The 24,722-nt window shown below is 43.0% G+C and overlaps 1 protein-coding gene across 1 annotated transcript; it reads right to left on the bottom strand.

The window, feature by feature from the left end:
• Nucleotides 1-2,409: 2,409 nt before the first annotated feature.
• Nucleotides 2,410-24,497, bottom strand: LOC130838329 (zinc finger protein 560-like). The gene is made up of 6 exons (XM_057711237.1): nucleotides 24,309-24,497; nucleotides 22,638-22,764; nucleotides 21,295-21,365; nucleotides 9,826-9,952; nucleotides 7,678-7,773; nucleotides 2,410-2,521 (listed from the first exon to the last, which is right to left on the bottom strand). Exons 1-5 carry the CDS (start codon nucleotides 24,447-24,449, stop codon nucleotides 7,691-7,693), a joined length of 549 nt encoding a protein of 182 aa, XP_057567220.1. The 5' UTR covers nucleotides 24,450-24,497; the 3' UTR covers nucleotides 2,410-2,521; nucleotides 7,678-7,690.
• Between the last annotated feature and the right edge of the window lie 225 nt (nucleotides 24,498-24,722).

Consider the following 24,722-nt stretch of genomic DNA (forward strand, 5'->3'; position numbering starts at 1 on the left):
AAGTTCTGGGCTATGAGGTGGCATCTAGTTGTCCAGTACCTGGCCCTGGGGCGATTTAGGGCAGGGGTTTACCCTAAATCGGATTGGTTGGTTTGCATATCAAAGACTTGCTCACAGGTAACTTGTTTACTGCTTCTGGGAACTAGCTAGCTCTGGGAGGGGCCGTCTTTCCAGGATCAGCAAGGCCCCCAAGATGTCAACACATCATGAATACAGAAAATAAAAAGACATGATGAATACACAAGGCTCAACCCCATCTCCTGGTGTCACCAAGATCGTAATTCAGTCATCTTCCTCAATCCCCAATACCAGGGCCTGGAGCCAGCAGTTGACACTTCCTCCCCACATGCATATCACTCTTTAGACTGCACTTCCCTCACCACTCTAGACACCCTGACATGAACCCTGCAACACCACTGCTGCCCAACCCTGGCCCACACCCTATCTTTCTCCATAGACTCCCCACAAGTCACTCTGCACATGGCATTCAGAGAGTGTTTTACAAATGTAACCAGGATCTTATCCTGCCCAAGACTTGTATTAGTTTCCTAGTGCTGCTGTAACAGAGTACCACACACAGGACAGTAGAAATTTATTATCTCCCAGTTCTGGAAGCTAGAAGTCTGAAATCAAGGTGTCGGCAGGACCATGCTCTCTGATGGCTCTAGGGGAGAATGCTTCCTTGCCTTGTCTAGCTTCTGGTGTTTGCTGGCAGTCCCTGGTGTTCCTTGGCTTGTAGATATATTGCTCCAGTAATGCGGCCATCTTCTGTGTATCTTCACATCATCTTCCCTTGTGAGTAAATGTCTCTGTGTCCATTTTCCCCTTTTTCTCAGGACACCAGGCAGATTGGAATAAGGCCCACTCTAATGACCTCATTTTAGCTTAATTACCTCTATAAAGACTACTTACAAGTGAGGTCACATCCTGAGGTGCTGCATGTTAGCATTTCAACATCTCTTTTAAGGGAGACATGATTGAACCCACTGGCCAGGGAGGCACCCAGTCCTGCTCTGATGGCCTCCCAGTGGGCTCTGTTTCTGGCTTCAACTTCAGTCATAACCACACACAGAAGTCTGAAGCCCTCGATCCTTTTCTTATCTGTGTTGCACATTCTGTCCCTTCGTCACCAGTGGTCACCATGTCAAAAGCCCGGTGTGTCCACAGAGGGGTGAATAAGCATCAAGCCAGGCCTTACTGTAATTTTACTTCCATTCCTGCTAAACTTCAGCATCCATCTAAAATCCACTCCCCCTTGGAATATCTGGCGACCTCCTAGACTCTGATCTTCCCACAGGCATCCCTCAGGGCTGCTATATTCCCTTTCCTGTCCTTGCGATGCCCACCATCCTCACCCATTTGCCCAAGCAAGATAACCAGTTCTTGCGCCCTGCCTTCTCCTTTCTTTCCTTGTATTTTTGTTGCCACCATGCCCAGAAGTTTCCACCTTCTAAATCTAACCCACAATTCCATGCTCATCCATACACCAGATGCCATGTTTTGGATGCTTATAACCTGAAAGCCTCCCCAGCACACCATAATTGTGTGTCTATCTCTGCCTATTCATAACCTCCACTCAGGGATCTCTGGAATCAGACTCAACATGACTAAAACTTAATTTGCACCATTCTGGCTCCTTTAAAATTTTTTACTCTTAAAAATAGGTCATGAAGAAGGGTTTCATAATTATGGGCAGGCCTATTGCCTAACAAACAAATTCTAAAGAGGCCATATGATTCCACACTCGAGAACATCATGTATAACTGTCCTCAGGCCAAAGCTGAAGTGGCATTGACGTGATTTTAAGAATGTGACAGCGGTTGACGAGTCACTGTTCATCTCTAATTCTCAGGAACTTCACCTCGATCCTGCCTCTCCTCTGGCTCTCAGAGCAGCCACTCCCAGGTACAGATGTTTGACTGTGAGACGGCACAGCCTGATGACCAGTGACTCAGAGGTGCCAGGGACTGCCCTCATCAAGACTTACTCAGCCCATCACCTGAACCTGCCATCCACAAGCGAGCACCAATTAAGTGTAAGGGAAGCTGGGTGTCCAGGAAGAGAAAAAGGGATTGCTGAGCACCTAGCTAGTTTCAATTTGGCCACCAGATACCCGTTACACTATTTCTTCCACCCACTCAACACTCCCATCCTTTTCGTGTGACAACCCCAAAACCCATTCAATCACTGCCTCCATCAATGTTAGAATTTCTGCTCCTAACCTAACGTCAGACCTGGAGGCTGTGAACACATAGCTGTGGTTCAGAGACACAGTGGAAGGGACCTAATTAAACTGCAGAAGAAATACCTGCTAACCTAACTTTCTAAACGCATCACGTGTCTTTGAAGTTAAGAGTATGAAATAAACTACTTCACGTCATAAATGAGAAATTTAATGTAACATTAACCTGCAAAACCAAAATTCTTATTTAAGGAGTTTCTGTTTAATGATGATGAAAAGTGATCCCAGGTAAAAGATCTGCGATGATAGAAGAAATGAGGATCGAAGAGAGAGGTGCATCTGTGGATTTAAAAAATGCTCATTACTGTGCAAAACGTGAATAACATTCCATTGGGAAGTTAGAATGATAGCATTACCAAGTATAGCCTCAATAACAGGTATATAAATATATATATATATATATATTTAAATTGAAAACCAATATTTTATTTTTTAATAACATATATATGAGATGGGACAAATTGGTTAATGTTCTAAGTCTCTTAATATGGTGGAGGAGGACGGCAAAGTGTTTGAAACTCCTTGTTCTATTATGTTAAATAAATGTTTGTAATTTTTAGCTTAAACAATATTAAGAATCAGAGTATACACTTCCAAACTAGAAGAAAGAAAATTTGGATTGTAAATAAGTAATTAATAGAAATTATAAAAAAAGAAAAGACCACCTAAAGAACTGTGAGGCAAAGAAATCTATAAAATAATGTAAAGCCAAATACATCAACTGTTATATTAAGTGAATATGAGAGAAATGTTCAAATTAGCAGTCAGTGGTCTTTATTGGGGCAAAATACCCTGTATGAAGGCTTTAATTTTCATCAGTGAATTTAAATTTTCATTCAAAGCACAACTAATTCCATGGCATGCTCAGCCACCACCAGTGGAAAAGGAGCCAGAGGGTGGGCAGGGATGTCCTAGATTTGGCTGGTGGGGTGCCAAGATCTTATGTTGAAGGTCATCAGGGTCACGACCAACATACTTAAGGCCTAAAGCCAGCTGAGATATCATTGGGAAACTGTAGTACATGTGCTTTTATTCAGAAAATCCCTAGGTCAGCAACATTCTTTGGGTGAGGGAGATGGGGGTGGGGAAAGGACATTACAAAGGAGGAAAACTGTATGTGATAGTATTACGAAACTAGCTGCCCTTTACTAAACACATTCATACATCAAGTGTATATACATATGTGTACAAATGCTGTGTCTTTTAATCTATACAGCAGCCTGGAGAGGTGATATGCCCAGTTTACAGAGAAGCAAATCAAGGCCCAGAGATCCCTGAGTTGCACTTGGTGCTGCCTGGTAAGTAGCTGGGAATGGTGCCCTACAGAGCTGCAGTTCTGCCCACCACCCACATGGTCTCCTTCCCAGTATCATCTAATCTGGGCAGGGCCAGGGCCCCTCTGTATTAGAGAAACAAGGCCACAGAAAAATGAACTGCCCAAGTAACCCTCTTGGGGACAGGGAAGAATCTCGCCTTTTCTGTGCCCCAGAAATGGCAGCCTTTGGCTTCACTCAGTCACTCAACCTGTTACTGTGTACTGATCGAGAAATCTAAACATGAGAATAGGACACGCCCCACAGTCCCATGCATGCAGTGGGTTTTTAAGAGATGGGAAAAGTCATTCCCTGGGGTTCACCCCCTTTATCCCAACCATCCATACATCCGTATGTCCTGCCAGCTCTGCTTCCTAACATGTCCCCGGTCATACTCTTCCCCTGAGCTTCACACTGCAGTCCTCGGCCAGTCCACCATCAACATGCTCCTGGATTACATGGCAGCTTCGCCACATCTCCTGCATCAATTCTTGGCTCTACTGAGTACATTGCTCACACACTAGTTGGAGGGAAATTTAAAAACAAATCAGATCATGTCTTTGTCCTAGTGAAACCCTCCCGGAGCAATTAGGATAAAATCTACATTGTTCACATGGCCTACAAAAACCTGCGCCTCAATCTCTGCATCACACTCTATTTCACTGCCTGCCACTCTCCTCCTCTAGCCACACTGGCCCAGCTCTTGCCAGCCTCGAGATCTCAGCCCATGCTATTTTCTTTTACAGGAATATGATTCCCTATCTTTGAACCTGGCTTCAGTGCCTACAAAGGAGCCTGCAGGAAACCTATTCTGCTCTCCTTACTGCGCTTCTCGGTTTATTGATCACTTTCCTGTTTTTACAGACAAGAATGCTAAGGCCTGGGGAGAAGAAACATCAAAGTCTGGTGATGGGAATAGCTTAGAAGTGCTGGAATTCCAATCTACACTCAGTATCCAAGCTCTTAGCAACCAGAAGCTAGATTGCTCTTCGCCCTGTACATCTTTTCTCCAAGACTCAAGTTTTGAACCTACTCTTCTTTATGCCCTTGGGGGACCTGGACAGGTTTCTGTTGTAGCAGCAGAGTCATTTTACTGCACGCGTTTTCATGTGTGTTTCCCACAATATATGGTGAGGTCCCTTCTTACTCAAGAGCCAAGTCTTAGTCGCCCATGTGTCTTTACTAAACATGATGTGTCAAGGACACAGTGTGTGGTAATGTGGATAAAAGATGACTCATGACTCTTGTTAATCATATCAGCAAGAATATACCAGAACAAAGAAGTGAAGACTGAATGAAAGAACTGAATAATAGAGGAATGAATCCCAGGATGTCCCTCCTCCATTGGACTGTGCATCTGTTCCTGCTTTGGGACAAACAGAGGCTCTTGTTTTTGCATCAGCCATGTCATAGCACAGGTCTTCCTGGTGTGGAACCAGGTGTGGTCTGGGAGAGAGAGGGCCTCCAACCTCTATGATGCGGAGGTTCAGCTACAGGTAAAGATGCAGACAGCTACAGCAGAGACTGTACCTGAGGGAGGATAGGGTTTCCCTTCAATATGAACTCTCAGATGTTGAGCAAGATTATTCCACTGACTGAGCAATTTGCCACAGTGGTTGTACGCAAAAGGCATTTTCAAAAAAAAAAAAAAAACAAAAGGCCTTTTCCCACTATGAGTTCTCCAAAGTAGACCAAAGTTTGCCATGTGTGGCAGATCTACCCACATTTCTCATACTCATAGGGTTTCTCTCCACTGTGAGTCCCTCAGTGGCCAGTGAGGGATAAGCTAGGGCTTAACAACCTTTCTGCATTCACTGCACTCATAGGGCTTCTTCCCAGTGTGATACCTCGCACATCTAACTGAGGATAGCTTGTCACAGAAAGCTTTCCCACATTCCTTACATTCAAAGGGCTCCCCTCCAGTGTGGGTCCTATGATGCAGACAAAATCAGAGTGGTAAGTGAAAGTCTTCCCACATTCACTGCACTTATAGGACTTCTTTCCAGCACAAATCCATATGTGTCAAGTTAAGGAAGAGCTGTCACAAAAGGCTTTTCCACATTCTTTGCCCTCCAAGAGTGTTCCCCTACTGGATAAAATCAGAGTGGTCTGTGAGGGTATTTCCACATTCATGGCACTCATAGGCTTTCTCTCCAGTATGAATATGTTGGTTCTCTGTGAGGTGTGACCTGGGGTTGAAGGCCTCCTCACAGCCAATGCACTTGCATGGCTTCTCCCCAATGTGGATGCTGTAGTGCTGAGTGAGGCCTGCTCTCCTGAGAAAATTTTCCCATATTAATCACATTAAGAGGGCTTTACTCCAGGGTGAGTTCACTGATGTTGAAGAAGGAAGCAATTATATTTTTAACATGAATTTGGTTATTTACTGAGACATCAGCAACTGTGAATGTGGTGAAGATTTGGAATAGGCCTGAGTGGCTGGGGAAGCTGATGCAGGAGAGAGAGCTGACCAGAGGCACAGCAGATGCGTAGAGATCAGGTGGGAGTCTGTTAGTATCAGGCAGGCAAGAGATGACGATAGCATGGACAGGGTGTTAGTGGTGGAGCTGACTGAGCTGATGGACACAGGAGATGTGTATGGTGTAGAACGGGCAGGCCTCGGGGTGGCTAGATGTTGGGCTTGATGGTGATGGAGGTGTTGAGTTGTTGTCTGTGTTTCCTGCCTTCTCAACTTTCTAGATGGCAGGGTCATTCACTACAACTGGGGAGGTAGGAGGAGTGGACAAGATCATGAGATCCTTCTTGGGCATGATGAATATGAAATGCCTCTGAGACATTCACATGGAGACGTGGGATTGAGGAGAGGGGTGAAATTTTGGAACAAACTCCAAGGAGCAGAGTGGGGGTTGGCCAGAAACATGGTAGTCCCTCTGGCGGTCCCCTCTGGCCGTGCAGCCAGAGGGACTACCAGAGAAAGAGAGACCATCATTCTCAGGTGGTGCCAATCAACACAGATAGCTTTCGGTGCCCTCAGCAGCCCAGATGTGGGACAGACAAGGCCATACACACCTAAAAGTTTTACAGAGCAGAAGGGATGACACAGGTGAAGGATTGCTTCTGAGTGTTTGATTGACAAACAGAAAAATGTATGTATATATGGACAGATAAATGGATAAAGAATGTGGGAAATGGTAGGATGCAGAGTATAAATAGAGGTATTACTGGTGGAGAAAGAAAGGCTCTTTTCTTCTGAGCCCTGAAGGAAATGTATGATATTACTCGTATTCATTACAATTAATGTTATCACATACATGATATTGATATCAATATCAAAGCTAACTTTTTTTGAGCCACTATGTGTCAGGCACTATACTATGCAGTTTACATATTTTCTAGTTAGATCCTCGAACAATCCAATGAGATAAAATGAGATAACACTATTACTGTCATTTTCTAAATGTAGGCTGAATGTAGCAGACCAAGTAGATGTTCATCAAACGCATTTTCTCTTCTCCTTGGGTACATGGCCAAGCCATTTCCTAGCTCTGAGAATACAGGTGTGGCCAAATGCCCAGGTTTCGTCAGTGGGATGTCAGTGCAGTGGCAATGGCAATGGCAATGTAGTGTGTACAACGGGTATGACTTCTCTCATTCCTCTCTCACTTCCCCTCTGCTGGACCGAGAATGCCAGGAAAGCCTAAATTAAGCCACATGTTAACAATGAAAGATACCTTGTTCCCTGAATGACTGTGTGGTACAGAGTGTCCCACTGACGTGTGCAGATCTTGACATGAATGAGGAAAAGAAACAAACAAAACCAAAACTCCCTGTGCTGAGCTGCTGAGATTATAGTTTCTCTGTTGGCTTATTTCTAACACTGATGAGATCATTCAACATCCTCACGATCACAAAAGCTGAAGAGAGACAAAGCCAGGTGTTAATCTCAAAGACAGGGAGCTTATAGCCTGACATTTACCTAAGACAACCTACCCCTCCCCAAGTAACGGGGAAGAGTGTAACTGGGTGAGAGGACAGGTCAAAGGGCTTCATGGCTGCTGGGCCCCCAGGGAGGTCACAGCAAGAGGCTTCCCAGTGGTCCCCTATTGGTCTGCAGGGTGCAGTGACCCACCCCCCCCCACCTGCTGGCTATTCATCACTCACCTAGACAGGAGGTTTAGGAGAGGCCTCTCTTCACCGTGCATAGATTTTTCTCATCCTCCAGCAGGTCGATTGGTTCTGGTTTGGGAACAGAGTACCCTGATCAGAGAAAAACAGGACAGCAGTGTTTGAGTAAAGGCACAAATGAATCTCTTTATTAGTATAATATTCAAGGATGGGACCTTGGATTGAGGCTGCTCCCACACATGCAAAGGAAATGCTGACCTGTGAGTGACCCAGAAACCAAGAGCACAAACACCATCCTTGGACCAAAGGTCTTTAGAGGGTAGTGATGGCTGTCTACCTAACACCTGTTCCTCATGATCTCCATCCCACAGGGTCCCATTCAAGGTACTCTTCCCTTTATACACAGCCATGGGACCCCAGGAAGATGACACTCTCGTCTTGGAAGCTATTTTCTCATTAACCTAAGTCAGTGTTCCAACCTCCTGGGCACCAGAACCACTTGGGGATGCCTGGTTTTGACCATGAGCCAAATGGAACCAAATCTCTGGGGAAGAAGCCTGGCCATAAATGCTTTAAAAGCTTCTAAGTGATTCAGGTACCCAGGGAGGACTGAAAAGCCCTGGTATAAGTCAACTGATGCTTGACTGTCTGACCTCTTTCTGTTTCATTTGGGAAATGGTGAGTGTTCTGCTATCCTGGAGCTGTGATTTGTGATGGTGCAAAGTGAGGCAAAAGGAATCTGTATAAACCAGAAGACATCTGCATCAACCATCTCAGGACAGAAATTAATCCTTGTGCTACGAATCTCACAAAAAAGGATGTTGAGTGAAAGACCCTGAACATAAAGCAGTGCACAGTGTGTGATTCCATTCATATAATGTACAGGAATGGGCCAATTTCTCTGGGTGTGGAGGTCAGCAGAGTGGTGTCTTTGGTGCGGAACTGACTGAGAGACAGTGGGGAAAACCTGCTTTGGGGTGAAAAATGCTCCACAACTTCATACAGGTGGAAGTCACATGAGTGGGTACACAGAAATATGTACAATTGACCTAGATACTGAAGACTGTACATTTTACTGAATGTAAGTTATACCTCAAATAAACAAGCATATTCAAATAATAACTCATGCTAAAAACTGTCATAGTCATCTTTGGGCAGCAGTTTCCTGGAGGGGAGAGAATTGAGTTCAGAGTGAGCAAAAGATACTGTGAGAATCAGTGGAGTAGCGAGAGTCATGTGAGGAACAGGGCCTGCCATGGGGTGTGAGTGCTCAGGGTGCATTAGCTGTGTCCACTATTATGAACTGCTTTAAAAACAAAGTTGACCCATATTTTGTTTATTTAATTGATTTCTTCAGGAGGGGAATCTTGTATCAATTTTAAATGGTAAAACTAGTCTCACTCTTCACAAATAGGTTACCATCAAAATATAACAATGAAAACAGAATAATGTTATAAGTTCCATATAAGCTTATGTGGCCTGCCCTGCAGTATGTCAGGGGCTGCTCCTTGTGTTGAAAAGGCAAATTAGCCAAAGTTAGGGGAGGTATCAATGATTTCTCACTAAACTAAGACTCTCCTGACAACAGTCAGAAGGTAGGAAAGAGAAGGGGGAAAGGGATGGCTTTCTCAGGTATCCATCAATGCCAGGTCTGCACACCCTCGAACATCATCTCCTGTGCCAGCAGAAGACTGTGGCCCAGGCCTTAGGAAGCAAAGGATGATCATGCAGGCATCAGGGGAAAAAGAAGTCTTAAAACTGAGACTGTGTAGTTTCAGTGTTGCCAGGTGCCCTGCCTGACCCGTGGACTTTTTGGAGAATGGTCCTTCCTCTCTGGTCCCTGCCCCCTGGGTTATGGGGACAGCTAGCCTAACAAAGCTTGACCATTCAGTTTCACTCCAGTGAGAATCTGGAATAAGGGCCTCAGATTGAGGCCAGCCTATGCTAGGTATTGGAGTGTGGGCTTGGTTTAATTTCTTGATTTTACTTCCTGTTTTTCATCATGGTGGCTGGCCGGACACAGGGAGACCAGGAAAGAGGAGGTGCTACAGGAACACAGCAGGAGTTATGGGTAGGAGGGAGGGTGGACTCCAGAGGCCTTGTCTACCAGTCAGGCCTAGAGTGAGAGAGTAAAATGAAGAAGGAGGCTGTGGGTTCCCCACATGGGAGGGAAGTAAGCCTTACCCAGTGAGACCAGAAGCCTGCAGGTCTCCAGCATTACTTCCTGATACAGGGTCCTCTGTGCCAGATCCAATTGCCCCCACTCCTCCCAAGTGAAGGTCATGGCCAAGTACTTGAAGGTCATCGATAGCTGAAAAGTCAAATGGAGACAGCCACATTGACTTTGGGACTGTTGGATGAGATTAGAGCCTATTGCTTGGTCACTGCTGAAGATGCAGAGTGACCCAAGGCCTTAATCACCAAGCCAAGCTCTATGCTGTGTTCAACGTGGAGGCAGATACTGCCTTTGGACAAAATGCAGTTGTGCCAGAATGAAAAGCCGTCATTGGAGAATGACACAAGGTTAGGACAAGTCCTTAGGACTATAAGGTGCAGAGAGTAACTTCTCTGGTGTGTCAGGGAACGGGAAAATACGATAAAAATTCCAATAAGGCAGTAGCAGCTGAGCCTCACTGGTCCTCACTGTGTGTCAGCACCATGTTGAGGGCTTCACATACTGTGTTAAAGGGTCTAAAGTCCCAGATATGGACCCAGATTCCTAGGTTTCAGTCCAGCCTCTAGAAACAAAAGTGTTCCAGGTACATGGCCTTGGGGAAAGCACTTCATTTTTTTTAACCCTCTTAACATTTTTAAAAATTAATTTTTATTGGAGTATAGTTGCTTTACAATGTTGTATTAGTTTCTACTGTACAGCAAAATGAATCAGCTATACATATATCCCCTCTTTTTTGGATTTCCTTCCCATTTAGGTCATCATAGTGCATTAAGTAGAGTTCCCTGTGCTATACAGTATGTTCTCATTAGCTGTCTATTTTATACATAGTATTTATAGTGTATATGTGTCAATCCTAATCTCCCAATTCCTCCCACCCCTCCTTCCCTCTTGGTATCCATACATTTGTTCTCTACATCTGTGTGCCTATTTCTGCTTTGCAAATAAAATCATCTATACAATTTTTCTAGATTCCACATATATGCCTTCATATAAGATACTTGTTTCTCTCTTTCTGACTTACCTTACTCTGTATGACACTCTCTAGGTCCATCCACGTCTCTACAAATTGACCCAATTTTGTTCCTTTTTATGGCTGAGTAATACTTCATTGTATATATGTACCACATCTTTTTTATCCATTCCTCTGTAGATGGACATTTAGGTTGCTTCCATGTCCTGGCTATTGTAAATAGTGCTGCTCTGAACATTGGGGTGCATGTGTCTTTTTGGATTATGGTTTTCTCTGGGTATATGCCCAGGAGTGGGATTGCTGGGTCATATGATAGCTCTATTTTTAGTTTTTTAAGGAGCCTCCCCCTACTATTTTCCATAGTGGCTGTATCAATTTACATTTCCACCAACAGTGCACTAGGGTTCCCTTTTCTCTCCACACCCTCTCTAGTATTTACTGTTTGTAGATTTTTTGATGATGGCCATTCTGACCAGTGTGAAGTGATACCTCTTTGTAGTTTTGATTTGCATTTCTCTAATAATTAGTGACGTAGAGCACATTTTCATATATTTGTTGGCCATCTGTATGTCTTCCTTGGAGAAATGTCTATTTAGGTCTTCCGCCCATTTTTTGATTGGGTTGTTTGTTTTTTTGATATTGAGGTGCATGAGCTGCTTGCATATTTTGGAGATTAATCCTTTGTTTGTAAACATTTTCTCCCATTCTGAGGGTTGCCTTTTCATCTCATTTATGGTTTCCTTTGCTGTGCAAAAGCTTTTAAGTTTCATTAAGGTCCCATTTATTTATTTTTGTTTTTATTTTCATCACTCTAGGAGGTGGGTCAACAAAGATCTTGCTGCAATTTATGTCAGAGTGTTCTGCCTATGTTTTCCTCTAAGAGGTTTATAGTGTCTGGCCTTACATTTAGGTCTGTAATCCATTTTGACTTTATTTTTGTATATAGTGTTAGGGAGTGCTCTAATTTCATTCTTTTACATACAGCTATCTAGTTTTCCCAGCACCACTTATTGAAGAAACTGTCTTTTCTCCATTGTATATTTTTGCCTCTTTTGTCATAGATTAGGTGTCCACAGGGGCGTGGGCTTATCTCTGGGCTTTCTATCCTGTTCCATTGATCTATATTTCTGTTTTTGTGCCAGTACCATATTGTCTTGATTGCTGTAGCTTTGTAGTATAGTCTGAAGTCAGGGAGCCTGATTCCTCCAGCTCCGTTTTTCTTTCTCAGGATTGCTTTGGCTATTTGGGGTCTTCTGTGTTCCCATATAAATTGTAAATATTTTTGTTCTAGGTCTGTGAAAAATGCCATTAGTAATTTGATAGGGACTGCATGGAATCTGTAGATTGCTTTGGGTAGTACAGTCATTTTCACAATATTGATTCTTCCATTCCAAGAACATGGTGTATCTCTCCATCTGTTTGTGTCATCTTTGATTTCTTTCATCAGTATCTTATAGTTTTCTGCACCAGGTATTTTGCCTCCTTTGGTAGGTTTATTCCTTGATATTTTATTCTTTTTGTTGCAGTGGTAATGGGATTGTTTCCTTAATTTCTCTTTCTGATCTCTTGTTGTTAGTGTATAGGAATGCAAGAGATTTCTATGTATTAATTTTGTATCTTGTGACTTTACTAAATTCATTGATTAGCTCTAGTAGTTTTCTGGTGGCATCTTAAGATTTTCTATGTATAGTATCATGTCATCTGCAAATAGTGATGGTTTTACTTCTTTTCCAATTTGGATTCCTTTTATTTCTTTTTCTTCTCTGATTGCCATGGCTAGGACTTCCAAGACTATGTTGAATAATAGTGGTGAGAGTAGACACCCTTGTCTTGTTCCTGATGTTAGAGGAAATGCTTTCAACTTTTCACCACTGAGAATGATGTTTGCTGTGGGTTTGTCATATATGGCCTTTATTATGTTGAGGTAGGTTCCCTCTATGCCCACTTTCTGGAGAGGTTTTTTTTTTTTTATCATAGATGGGTGTTGAATTTTGTCAAAAGCTTTTTCTGCATCTATTGAGATGATCATATGGTTTTTATTCTTCAATTTGTTAATATGGTATATCACACTGATTGATTTGCATATACTGAAGAACCTTGCATCCCTGGGATAAATCCCACTTGATCATGGTGTATGATCCTTTTAATGTGTTGTTGGATTCTGTTTGCTAGTATTTTGTTGAGGATTTTTGTGTCTATGTTCATCAGTGATATTGGCCTGTAATTTTCTTTTTTTGTGTGATAACTTTGTCTGGTTTTGGTATCAGGGTGATGGTGGCCTTGTAGAATGAGCTTGGGAGTGTTCCACCCTCAAGCACTTCATTTCTTTGAGCCTCAACTTCCCCACAGATATAGTAATATACTACTTCACTAGGCTGTTGTGAGAATTAAAGAAAAAATGTTGCAAAAGCAAACACTGGAGTGAATGGCTTATGTAAGGACTCAATATGTGTGTTTGTGTGTGTGTGTGTGCGTGTTTAAGAGTTTGGAAGTTTCTTTCATCTTTTTTGTAATCAGTAGTAATTATATTTCTTATAACCATATCAAATTTACAGAAAAAGTCAGCAGATAATAGACAATTCCCATATTTACCACCTCCCTCCCCAGTTTCCCCTATTATTAACATCTTATATTAATTAGTATGGTACATTTGTTACAATTAATGAACCAACACTGATATATTATTATTAACTAAAGTCCATAGTTCATTCTGACTACCTTAGTATTTATCTAATGTCATTTTTCTGTTCTAGAACCCCAACTAAGATACCACACTGCATTAGTTATGCCTCCTCAGGCTCCTCTTGGCTGTGACGATTTCTTAGACTTTGCTTGTTTTTGATGATCTTGACAGTTTTGAGGAGTATTGGTCAGGTATATTGTAAGATGCCCCTCTACTGGAATTTAACTTTTTTTTTTCTTGATTATGGGATTTTTCTCATAGGCTTATGGGTATGGGGGAGGAAGATCAGAGATGTAGAATGCCATTTTTATCACATCATAAGAAGGGTACATACTATCAACATGATTTATGACGGCATGTTGATGTTGACTGATTACTTTGCTGAAGTAGTGTTTGTCAGGGTTCTCCACTGTAGTTACTGTTTTTCCCACTGTCCATACTGTACTCTTAGAAAGTAAGTCACTATGCACTGCCCATAATTAAGGAGTGGGGAGTTATACTCCCTCTTCTTTAGTGTGGAGTATCTACTAAGTATGTTGGAATTCTTCAGCACAGGAGATTTGTCTTTTATTCCCCATTTATTAACTTATACAATAATCTATTTATACCAATATGTATGCACATACTTTTGTACCTTGAGGTAAAATTATATCTGTCTGTCTATCTATCTATCTATCTAATCTATCTATATGTATACACACACACATATATACATATATATGTATATATCCACATATATACTGTTGCTCAAATTGTTCCATCTTTGGCTAATGGAAGCTCTTTCAGTTTGTTCCCTGTGTCTATTTGACATACTCCCATAATTATGTGGTTACTTTGGAGTACTTCCTTACCTTCTGGCATTACTAGTTGTTCCATGCATATTGCCCCAGTCCTAGACTCAATCATATCTCCAAGGAGCCTTGATTCATTTTATTAGAGAATTGTATTAGAGTCAAGATCTGGGCACTAGGTGTGCTCTCTGTTGCTTCGGATGTCATTGCTTTTAGGCCCTCTCAGCTAACAAAACAAAGAAATATGCATGTATACTAATCTGTATCTGTACATACCATCTGTATCTATATTAAATTAAACTTGAGTTCTTACTGATTTCTCCACTCTAATCCACTACCACATGGATCATTCTAGTCTTCTTTTTTTGCTTATCTGTAAATTCCTACTCCAACATTGAGACACCTAGCTCCTACCATCCACCATCCATTTACTTACTAGTTGAATTCCAGTATACATAGATAGCAGTATCAGAACTGTTAACCTGCACTCCCATGGGAACAACTTTATCAACTAGAGTAAAGCACATATTTGCAGTTCAATTTGCCTTTAGTCTTACAGATCCCATTCATTTCCAAAGTTACTCAGGTCAGCACCTTTCCCCCATTCTCTCTGTGAAGTGTTTCATACATTCATAATACAGTTAGATTCTCTGGTTGCAGTATGCATTATTTTCTGGGATTCCTCCATCTCCTAACTTGTTATTTTAATTAGCACACATTAAGCTTCACTCTTTGTGTTGTACAGTTCTATGGGTTTTGACAAATATATAACAGTATCACAGAGAATAATTTCACAGCCATAAAAATCCCCCGTGCTTGGGCCTTGGAGTCCAAAATGTAAAACCTTTGCTTGAGATTTAAATTTTCGACACGACTTTTTAAATTTAAGTGATAACAATAATAAACTTTATTAAAACAGCTGAAAAAAAATCCCCTGTGCTTTATATATTCATCCCTCCAACCTTCCTGCCAACCCCTAGCAACCACTGATCTTACTGTATCTATAGTTTTGCCTTTTACCAAATGTCATATAATTAGAATCATACAGTTACTTTTTCAGACTAGCTTCTTTCACTTAGCAATTTGCATATAAGAATGTACACAAAATGAAGAATTTAATGAGTCCCTACGTACACATCACTCAGTTTCAACACTTATCCTAATTTTTGCTACTCATTTCATCTGTCCCCTCAGTTTTTAGTGGCTCTTTCAGAGTTTGCAATACATACTTAACTACTAATCTAAGTCCACTCTTAAATTATGCTATACTGCTTCACAGGTAGTGTCAGTACCTTATAAAAGAGTATTCTCAAATCCTCTGTCCAGTCCCTTTTAACACTGCTAACATTTGTTCTACTTATCCATATGTTATAAATACCCAATGCATTTGTATTACTACTTTGAACAAAGTTATTTGCTAGATCAGTTAAAAATAAGAAAACAAAGGATTTTATTTTACCTTGATTTACTCCTTCTCTGACACTTTTCCTTTTTTACGAGATCTATTTTTAATCTACATCATTTTCCTTTTCTCTGGAGAATGTCTTTTAACATTTCTTGAAAGGCAGGCTCCCTCAGATTTTTGTTTATCTGAGAAAGTCTTTATTTCTTCTTCACTTTTGAAGGATAATCTTATTGGATACAGTATTCTAGGTTAGCGGGTTCTTTTCTTTCTTAAACATTTCACACCACTCTTATTTGAATGGTTTCTGAAATAACTCTTATTCTTGTTCCTCTATAGATAAATTGTTTTTCTTACCTCTCCTCTGGTTTCTTTCAAGATTTTCTCTTTTTCTCCCTGGATTTTCTGCAATTTGAGTATGACATGCCTAGGTCTAGATTTTTTAGTATTTATTCTGCTAGCGCTTTTCTGAGCTACCTAGATCTATGATTTACTGTATATCATTAATTTTGGAAAATTCTCAGCCATTTTTACTTTAAATATTTCTTCTGCTCCTCTCTCTTTCTTCTCTGGTATTTCCATTATGTGTCCTTTACACATTTGGTAACTGTTCTGCAGTTCTTGGATATTCTATTCTGTTTTATTCTTTACTCTCTTTGCATTTCCATTTGGGAAGTTTCTATTGACATATCTTCAAGCTCATTGATTCTTTCTTCAGCCATGCTCAGCCTACTGATAAGCCCATCAAAGGCATTCTTCATTTGTGTTACAATGTTTTTGATTTTTGGCACTTCCTTTTGATTGTTAGCATTTCCATCTCTCTGATTATACTACCCATCTGTTTTTATATGCTGTTTATGCTACTTTTATCAATCCTCCACGGCTAGGGGATAAACACCAGCATCTTTTCCATATCATAGTCAGTGACCTTAGCAAGTTGTCCACAGTGCCCTTAGTCTGATTAACAGAGGCAACACTTGAACCCAGGTCTCTCTGGTCCATGGTCTGTATGTGTAAACCCCATGATTCCGCCATCAACTCGGTAATAAGGATGTGAAGCATATTCACTATCTGTTGCTTTTATATTTATTTCAGCCACCCTTGAGCATATTTCCGTGGACATGAGCAAAGGAGCAGAGCTGTCATCACACCTCTCACAGAAAAGGCATCTGAGGGAGGCTGACACCTGCCTTGGCACTGGGGGACACATAACACATTCATAACCTCTCTGGTCTCCTCAATCCAGGGGAAGAATTAATATTCCCATTTAGACCTGAGGAAATGGAGGCCAAGTACAAAGAGGGGAACTTTTCAAGATCACAACCCAGAAAATGGGCATAGCCAGAATCTACACTGAGTTTTCCAGACTCTACAGCTTGTGCTCTCCTCTACAGCTCATTCCCTGCACACTGTGGGTGGTCAGAGGATTCTGAGAAGCCCCATTTGTTTCCCACTGGTACCCTGAGGATGAAGGGGTCCAGTGAAGTGAGAGGGCTGAGGCAGCACAGAGGACAGGGTACTGGAGGAAATAGGGAACAGAAGGAGCCAGCGGCATGGAGGACAGAGAATGTGGTTGCAGCTATAGTGCAGAAATGCACTTTATCTTGGGGGGGGGTAACACCCAAATGCCTGTTGGCCATGCAGCCAACTGCATGCCCACTGCCCACCAGGCTTGGGTTCAACTTGGGTTAGAATAGAAGAAAGAGCATGGTGGAGAGTGAATGAGAAACATGCAGCTCCAGGACGGCTCCTGAGCTGTAAATACTTTTGCCTCTTTTCCCCAGGACCTGTTCATGCCCCCATTTAGGCTGGGATTCCCAGACTCCTCTCTGGTCCAGAGTATCTGCTGAGCCTCAGACCATTAACTAACCACACTGCAACATCTCTACCTGGGGCCCTCAACATCTCTACTCTAGTCCCTCTCCTATGAGTGTGTAGTGCTTTTCCTAGAGACCAGAAAACTTTCTATCCTCACTTGAAAGCTGTTTCCATGGATAGTGTCATCACCTCCAGGGCATCCCTGGGGTCGCCCAGATGCATCCCTTGCTCTCACTGCCACATGCAATGATTCACCTCCAAGGTCCTGTCGGTCATCCCCCAAATGCCAGTTCAGTGTACCCTCCCTGCCATGTCTCAAAACTCAGCTGTCACTTCATTACCACTGTTAATATTGTGGATGTTGGGAGAGACCTGAAAGACTGAGAATTTTTGATGTGGTCCTCATATGTGTGGGTACCTCCATGTACCTTCCTGCATGTGACCTTAGCCCTGATTGCTCATACCTACCCCTCTGGGTAAAATGCAAAATGCCTAACAATGACTGCTAATCTGCAACAACATTCCCTACCTCTCCTAGAACCTCTTTTGACCAATGATTCCCAAACTGGCTGAATGTAGGCTGACCTCTTCAGTAAGACCTTAAAGTCCCTGCCCTACGGCCCTGGTCATTGCTATTTCCAGGCCTTCTCAGCTGGCATTTCAAAGTACAGTCTTCTGCTACTTAGTTCAAGCTATTTTCTTCTACCATGTTTCCTATTGTGCTCACATCCAATCATCAAATATGGGTGAGTCTCTAGGTTGTGCCAAGATGTGCACCTTGACTCCCTGTTCAGGCCTGCATCAGTGCATCATCAAACCTGCAGGGATGGACAGAGTTTTGTTCTCTCCTAGCCAGGGGGTGTCTGGCTCATCACATCAATCCATGGGAACTGTGTGATGGTAGCATATGGCCTATATAACAGGCATTCGGGCACCCGTATCACATGCCTGTCTCACAGATCTCCATACAGTATCTGTGTCACCATACTTGCTGTGGTGTGTCAGTACCTCCATTTGTCTCACAGATCACTGATATGTTTTGCATGTCAGTTGAACGTGTCTCATGTCTGTCACACGTCTTTTCTCTACGTATGTGGTATATGTGTCTGGGTCCTGGCTGTGTTGAAGAGTGTTAACATCCCAACATCTGTCACACAGTGTCCCAAGGATATGTGAGAGGATTCCAAAGTTGTATTTAGGTACATCACAAACCTGTCACACACAGTCCCACAAATATAGTGTATGACTCTAGGCGGTTCTGCAGTATCACTACATACCTGGCACACTTAGCACCTGAAATATTTGTGTGTTTCTAGACTGTGCTTCAGTGTGCTAGCAAAAAGACACACTGCCACACCACGTTTCCAGGTGTGTCACCATCACTCATCTGTCACATTCATGTATGTCCAAGCGTTATCATTACATACCTGTCTGCGAGGAGCTGACCCCAATATTTAGTTTACAGGAAAGATGGGAGAAGGGTAAGTATGTTAAATCAGAAAGGTGTACGAAACCAAATCTAGAATGAGATCTATTCTAATGAAAAAGTGACCCAGCAACTTCAATAAATAAATAAGAATAAAAGGAGGTAAGTGGCAGCTATTGGTTAAGAGACTTATGAAACATACCTATTAAAAGTCATGTAGATACATTTTAAATACTAATTGCAATGAATCACCTTAAAAAACAAACATATTTTGGAAACAGTTGAGAAAACTGAGTACTGATAACGTATTTGATACAATTTTTAAAGTATTTTTATTTTGTGTGATAAAGCCCTTACATTTTGGAAACACATCATGAAGAGGTTATGAATTAAATGACATGATGTGTATGATTATAGATAACTCAGTGGTAAGCATGGGGATAGATGAATCAAGAATGGCCATGAAATGATAAATAATGGAAGACTGGGGAATAGTTCATGAAACTTCATAACAGTCCTGTCCAGTTTATATATACATATATATATACATATACACACACATATGAAAATATCTATTACAGAAGAGAGATTATATCCTGTAGTAACAATTTTATGTTAATAAGGATAGATTTAAAAGAGCAGGAGGAAATATTTTGGTTTCAGGAGCATAAGCATATATCAAAAACATCAAACTGTACACTCTGTGTGCAGTTTAAATGAATCTTACCTCAATAAAGCTGTTAAAAAACCAAATACTCAAAACTTGTCTTTCCTAGTCATTTTACTATTATGTGTGTTCTTGGGTTTATTTATGGCAACTCTGTCAGTGTGGTGGAAAAAAATATAATAATGAGCTACTGCGCATCTCTTCTCATTCCATGTTTACTTACATCACGTTGGCATCTTGAAATTGGCCACCGTGGGGACCTGCCAGGTGTAAAGATGAATGGCCTCTACAACAGAAACTTGCAGTGACATATCTGGCAAGGGCCCTGAACAGGCTAGAAAGTGCAAGACAGCTCCCGAAAACTTGCCACAAATTTGGAACTTAATGGAAAGTCTCCTCACTGTGGATGTTCACGTACAAAAGGTTCAACATCAGGCAGTTGTCTTCCTCGCAGAGGCTCTCCTCCAGTGTCATTGTATTGAACAAGGAGATCACACATTCCCTGAATAACTCTGGTGACTCCTCTGTATGAATTTCCTGCTGCCAAATGAGGTCAAACTGTCAGCTGAGGGATTTCATACATTCACTACACTTACAAGATTTTTCTGTAGTGTGGACTTTTCTGGTGCTGAATGAGGTTAGATCTTTGGATGAAGACTTTTTAAATTCACTGCATTCATAAAGCCTATCTGATTGTGTATCTGGTGATGAATCAGAGAAGACCTTTGACTGCAGCCTTTTCCACATTCATGGCACATTCAACACCTTTCTCTGTTGTGGATGTTCTCATGCTGAACAAGGACAGATCTTTGGCCTTAAGTTTTCTCACATGAGCTTCACACAAGCTTTCAGCGATAAATCAGAGCAGACCTTGAACTGAAAGCTTCTCCATATTTGCTCTACTTCATGAGGCCTTTCTTTAATGCGCAATCTCCAGTGCTGAATAAGGTGGGCGCTTCAGCTTTCCCACATTCTTTACACTGATAAGGCCTTCCTCTAACATGAAGTAGCCAGTATTTAATGAGGCTGAAGCTTCCCTAGATGCTCCCCCACACTCACTGCATTGAGAAGGTCCTTCTCCAGTGTGAACTCTGTAGTGTTCAATACGGCTGGATCTTTGGCTAAAGAATTTCCTATATTCACTGCATTAATAAGGCCTTTCTCCAGTGTGAATTTATTGGTGAGAACAGGTCTGTAGTTGCATGCTGAAGAGTTTCTCACACTCGTGGAAAGTATAAGTCCTTTTTCCATTGTGGACTCTCTAGTGCTAAAGAGGTGTGTGTTGGTGGTTGAAGGCTTTCCTGCATTTGTCACACTTTTAATGATTTTTCCTACTGTGAATGGCCAGCCCATACTCAGTGTTTCTGTGTGGCTTCTTCTGTTGTAAGTGACCTGCTACTATAGGAGGCCCAAACTGACTGGGAAGCTTTGTTTTCCCAGCTTTGTTACAGGTGAAGGAATTCCTTGGCACATGGAATGTGTAGCTCTTCACAAGCAAGGCCCTGCCACACCCCTTCTGAAAGTTTTTCTCTACAGTGCTGCTTCTGGTGAAGGTTTATACTGAAAGAATTGTTTCCCACATGCCCCATAAGTATACGGTTTTTGTCTGGGATGTGTGTCCCTTTCCTCAGCCAAGTACAAAATGTCTTTCAAGACAGAGACACATGTCTCACAGGGGTGGGCTTTCTGGGGAAAGGGACCTGGCTTTGGGAGTCCTGACCTGTGACATTCCTCCCACAGAAACACTCGGATCAGAAGGTGTCTCCTCATCTTCCATTCCATGCCAATAACCTGAAAGCAAAGAAATACAGGTGAAGCGCAGTTGGCTCTGGTGGGAAGGGGCAAACCCATCACTAATGTGCATCTGATACACTAATGAATGAGTATACATGAGTCCATAGCATTATTGTCAGGAGCAGGGAACTGGAGTCCGGTTGAGGAAGCAGCTGCTGTGCAGTCACGGTCCTCTAAAGGTCACAGCACGGGGGCAATGAAGGATGCAGAGAAAGGCCAAGTGAAGGAGAAAGGATGGGGTGCAGTACAAAGAGAAGAGGCAGGTATACAACTCACTCTGAATGGTTTTCAGCACTTGTTTGCTGATGACACAGGAGTGCTATGCAGAAGGGTGTGCATGGGCCCAAGAAAACCCAAGTAGTTCAAAAACTACTTAAAGATACGTGCACATCTCACAGCACAATATGTGGGGGGCAATGGTGGAGAACACTGCGAGAGGGAGCAGTGGAGAAGAATGGGTCAGGTGGGGAATCCACTGTGAGAGCTGAGGATTCACCCTGGGCTGAGAGGCAGTGTAGGAATGACAAGTTGGCAAAGCGTCAAGAATGGAGAAGGAACGGTAGAAGTGAGGGGTGGCCATTGGCATTTGGCACCAAAACAGTAATGGAAACAGAACAGAGTCATGGTATAAACTGAATACAGCCCTGATGTCACACCCTCTCACCTGCCACTCAATAGGGCCAGGGGCCCTCTGAGCCCATTTTGTGGAGCTGGAGTCATGTCCACCCTGAGAAGCACCCATAGCTCTCCCCCTATGCCTAGGTATAGTACCTGGATGATGCAAGTTCTAAGGAAAAGACTGGACAGGTAAATGGTCAGCACTGGCCCAAAGCAACTCATAGGAAATAAAACTCAATATTACCAAAAAACCTCAGAGGAGATCTTGCAAGAACAGCCCATGGGCCACATAAGTAGCGACCACGTCAGTGACTGCAGTTCCTAGCAAAGGCAGATACAAGGATACATAAGCTAGAGGAAGGGAGTAGATTCTAGGACAGAAGTGTTACCTGGCCAGAGAAAGGGAAAGCAAGGTGAGATCCAAAAGGCTAACTGAAAGACTCCTGACTCCTTCCCTGCAAGGCTTGGGGGCAGCAGGTATTGGGGATGAGTGGGAAAACGACAGGACGGTGCAAACAGCTCAGCCCTAGCAACCAGAGTACCTACCCAGGGAACTGGGGAAGGAAGCAGTGCCCATGGTCCTGATGTGAGAAGGACTGATCTGTCCCTGGAGAAAAGGAAAAGGTATTGGGGGAGATATGAGGGCCTTACCTAGAGAGGCCATAAGTGTAAAGTTCTCCAGCATCACATCACAGTATAAGATTTTCTGAGTCTCATCAAGGAGAGCCCATTCCTCCCAGGAGAAATGCACGGCCACATCCTCAAAGGTTATACGGCCCTGCCATGAGGAGGAGAGAGGAAACAATGAACGGTCTTTCGCTCGAGGACCCCCAATCCACAACCCACATATCCATCCCACACTCACACTTCTCCCCAGCTCCACAATTCAGGTGAGATATTGGACCCTGGTGCCATTTGTGCCTGCTCCCTCCTCACGGCCCCATTAATTACTGTTGCCCTTGCCAACATGAGGCAGGCGGGCACATGGATGTCATTAAGATTTGGACCTGTCACACAGGGCTCCACCTGTCCTGCCAGGCAGTTCCCAGGAAGTCTCCCAGATGGTGCCTCCCAAACACAACCAAACTTGGGCCTTCCCTTCATCCTTCAGTCCCCAGTGCCACGACCCTGACGATATCAGTTCATACTTACTCTCCACATGCTCATCGTTCTCTAGACTGTACCTCTCTCGTATTTCCAGAGCCCATAACCACCACCACCACCACGGCCCTGCCCCGTGCCATAAATCTCTCCTTGGCCTCCCCATGTGTTACTCACCTCATGGCATCAAGATTATGTAAATGCAAACAGGATTCAGTACTACTCCAGACCTTCAATGGCTCCCACGGCCAGGGGCAACCTTGAACCTTGCTGTGAAAGCCTCACTTCCTGGTTCTATTGCTTGTGTCACCCTCGGCCATTCAGAACCACATGCAGACTTCAGATCCCACTGGTCCTCTTCCACTTCTGTGTTGCACTTACTGTCCTCTTATTAGTCACAACCCTCCTCTCTCAACCTTGCCATCATTCAAAGTCCAACCTCAGGGTTCCCCTCCCCTAGTTTAGTGACTCTATCAGACAACCACATTTTCCCCTGAGGTAATCCACCAGCCTGACTGAAACACTCCAGGGTCACCAAAAATCCTGGTAAGTCCATGTGAATAGAAATCAGCCTCAGCCTCAGTGTCATGTTTCCTCAATTATACACAGGCCTCTGCATCTGTCTCAATGTCTACTCTACGCTTGGAAGTCCTGACCTCCTGCCAGACCATTCTCTTCTCAACCCTCCTTTCATGGCCAGTTGTCTCCCTCAACTGTTCTTGAGATGCACACCCCCTCTAACCAGTGCTCAAATAAGAGACCCAGTCCTGGGGCACCACTTTCCCTTTCCTGGCCTGCTAATAGCATTACCACCATAACCTGAAGATTCCTCCTCCCAAATATGACCCACAGCTCCATCTCCTCTTGCATACACAGAGTAACCACCACCATTTGGAAGTCTCCATCCTGAACCATTCCCCAGAGTTTCAGACATTTTATGTCCAGCTGCCAACTTGATGCCTTCAAGCAGTGTTCTCGGAAACATCTCTGACTCTTAACATGGCTAAAAAACCCCAAACTCTTAATATTCTCACTGAAAATTATTGCCAACTTTCCTTTCTTCCTTCCAAAACCTCAGGGTAATCCCTGACTCCTACCTTTATCTCTCTCACCCTCAACATTAGAAAATTCAGTCAGCCATGCACAAACAAGAGATCCAGAATCCAATCACTTCTCCCACTTCCATGGCCACTACACTGTCCAGCCACCACCAGTACTTACCTGGACTATTGAAGTAGCCTCATCCCTGGTCTTCCTGCCTCCTCCCTCACTCCGCAAAATCTGTTCTCCACTGTGCAGCCAGAGAGAGCCTTCTAAGACCTGAGTCACATAACCTCCTTGTTCCCATCCCTTTGCTCTCATCCCCTCCAGGAAAACATCTAACTTCTCATGCTGCCCTTCCAGTCCTGATTCTTCCTTTCCTGATTGCCACAAAGGAAAGAGAAACACTGAACACTCCCAGTTCAGCCTCACCTTCAAGCATTTGGACATGCTGCTACTTGTGCCTGGGATAAACTACCACACCTCATTCCCTTGGCTGCCAGACACAGGAACTATTTCATATAAACTCTGGCCTAAGGTTTGGCATTTCTTAAAAGTCCCCAGGCCAAAGGGCTAGGAGAGCGGCAGTCTGAG

This window comes from Hippopotamus amphibius, chromosome 16, assembly GCF_030028045.1.
Source record: "Hippopotamus amphibius kiboko isolate mHipAmp2 chromosome 16, mHipAmp2.hap2, whole genome shotgun sequence".
In the NCBI taxonomy this organism is placed as follows: domain Eukaryota; kingdom Metazoa; phylum Chordata; class Mammalia; order Artiodactyla; family Hippopotamidae; genus Hippopotamus; species Hippopotamus amphibius.

Bases quoted from the DNA above. Each gene is read 5' to 3' on its own strand.
- LOC130838329 (XM_057711237.1), bottom strand. From the start codon at position 24,449: ATGAGAGCAAAGGGATGGGAACAAGGAGGTTATGTGACTCAGGTCTTA. The intron at 22,765-24,308 runs GTAAGTACTGGT...TCCTCATGGCAG, and splicing joins AGGCTACTTCAATAGTCCAG to GGCCGTATAACCTTTGAGGA. The intron at 7,774-9,825 runs GTAAGGCTTACT...TTCTCTGATCAG, and splicing joins CAGGCTTCTGGTCTCACTGG to GGTACTCTGTTCCCAAACCA.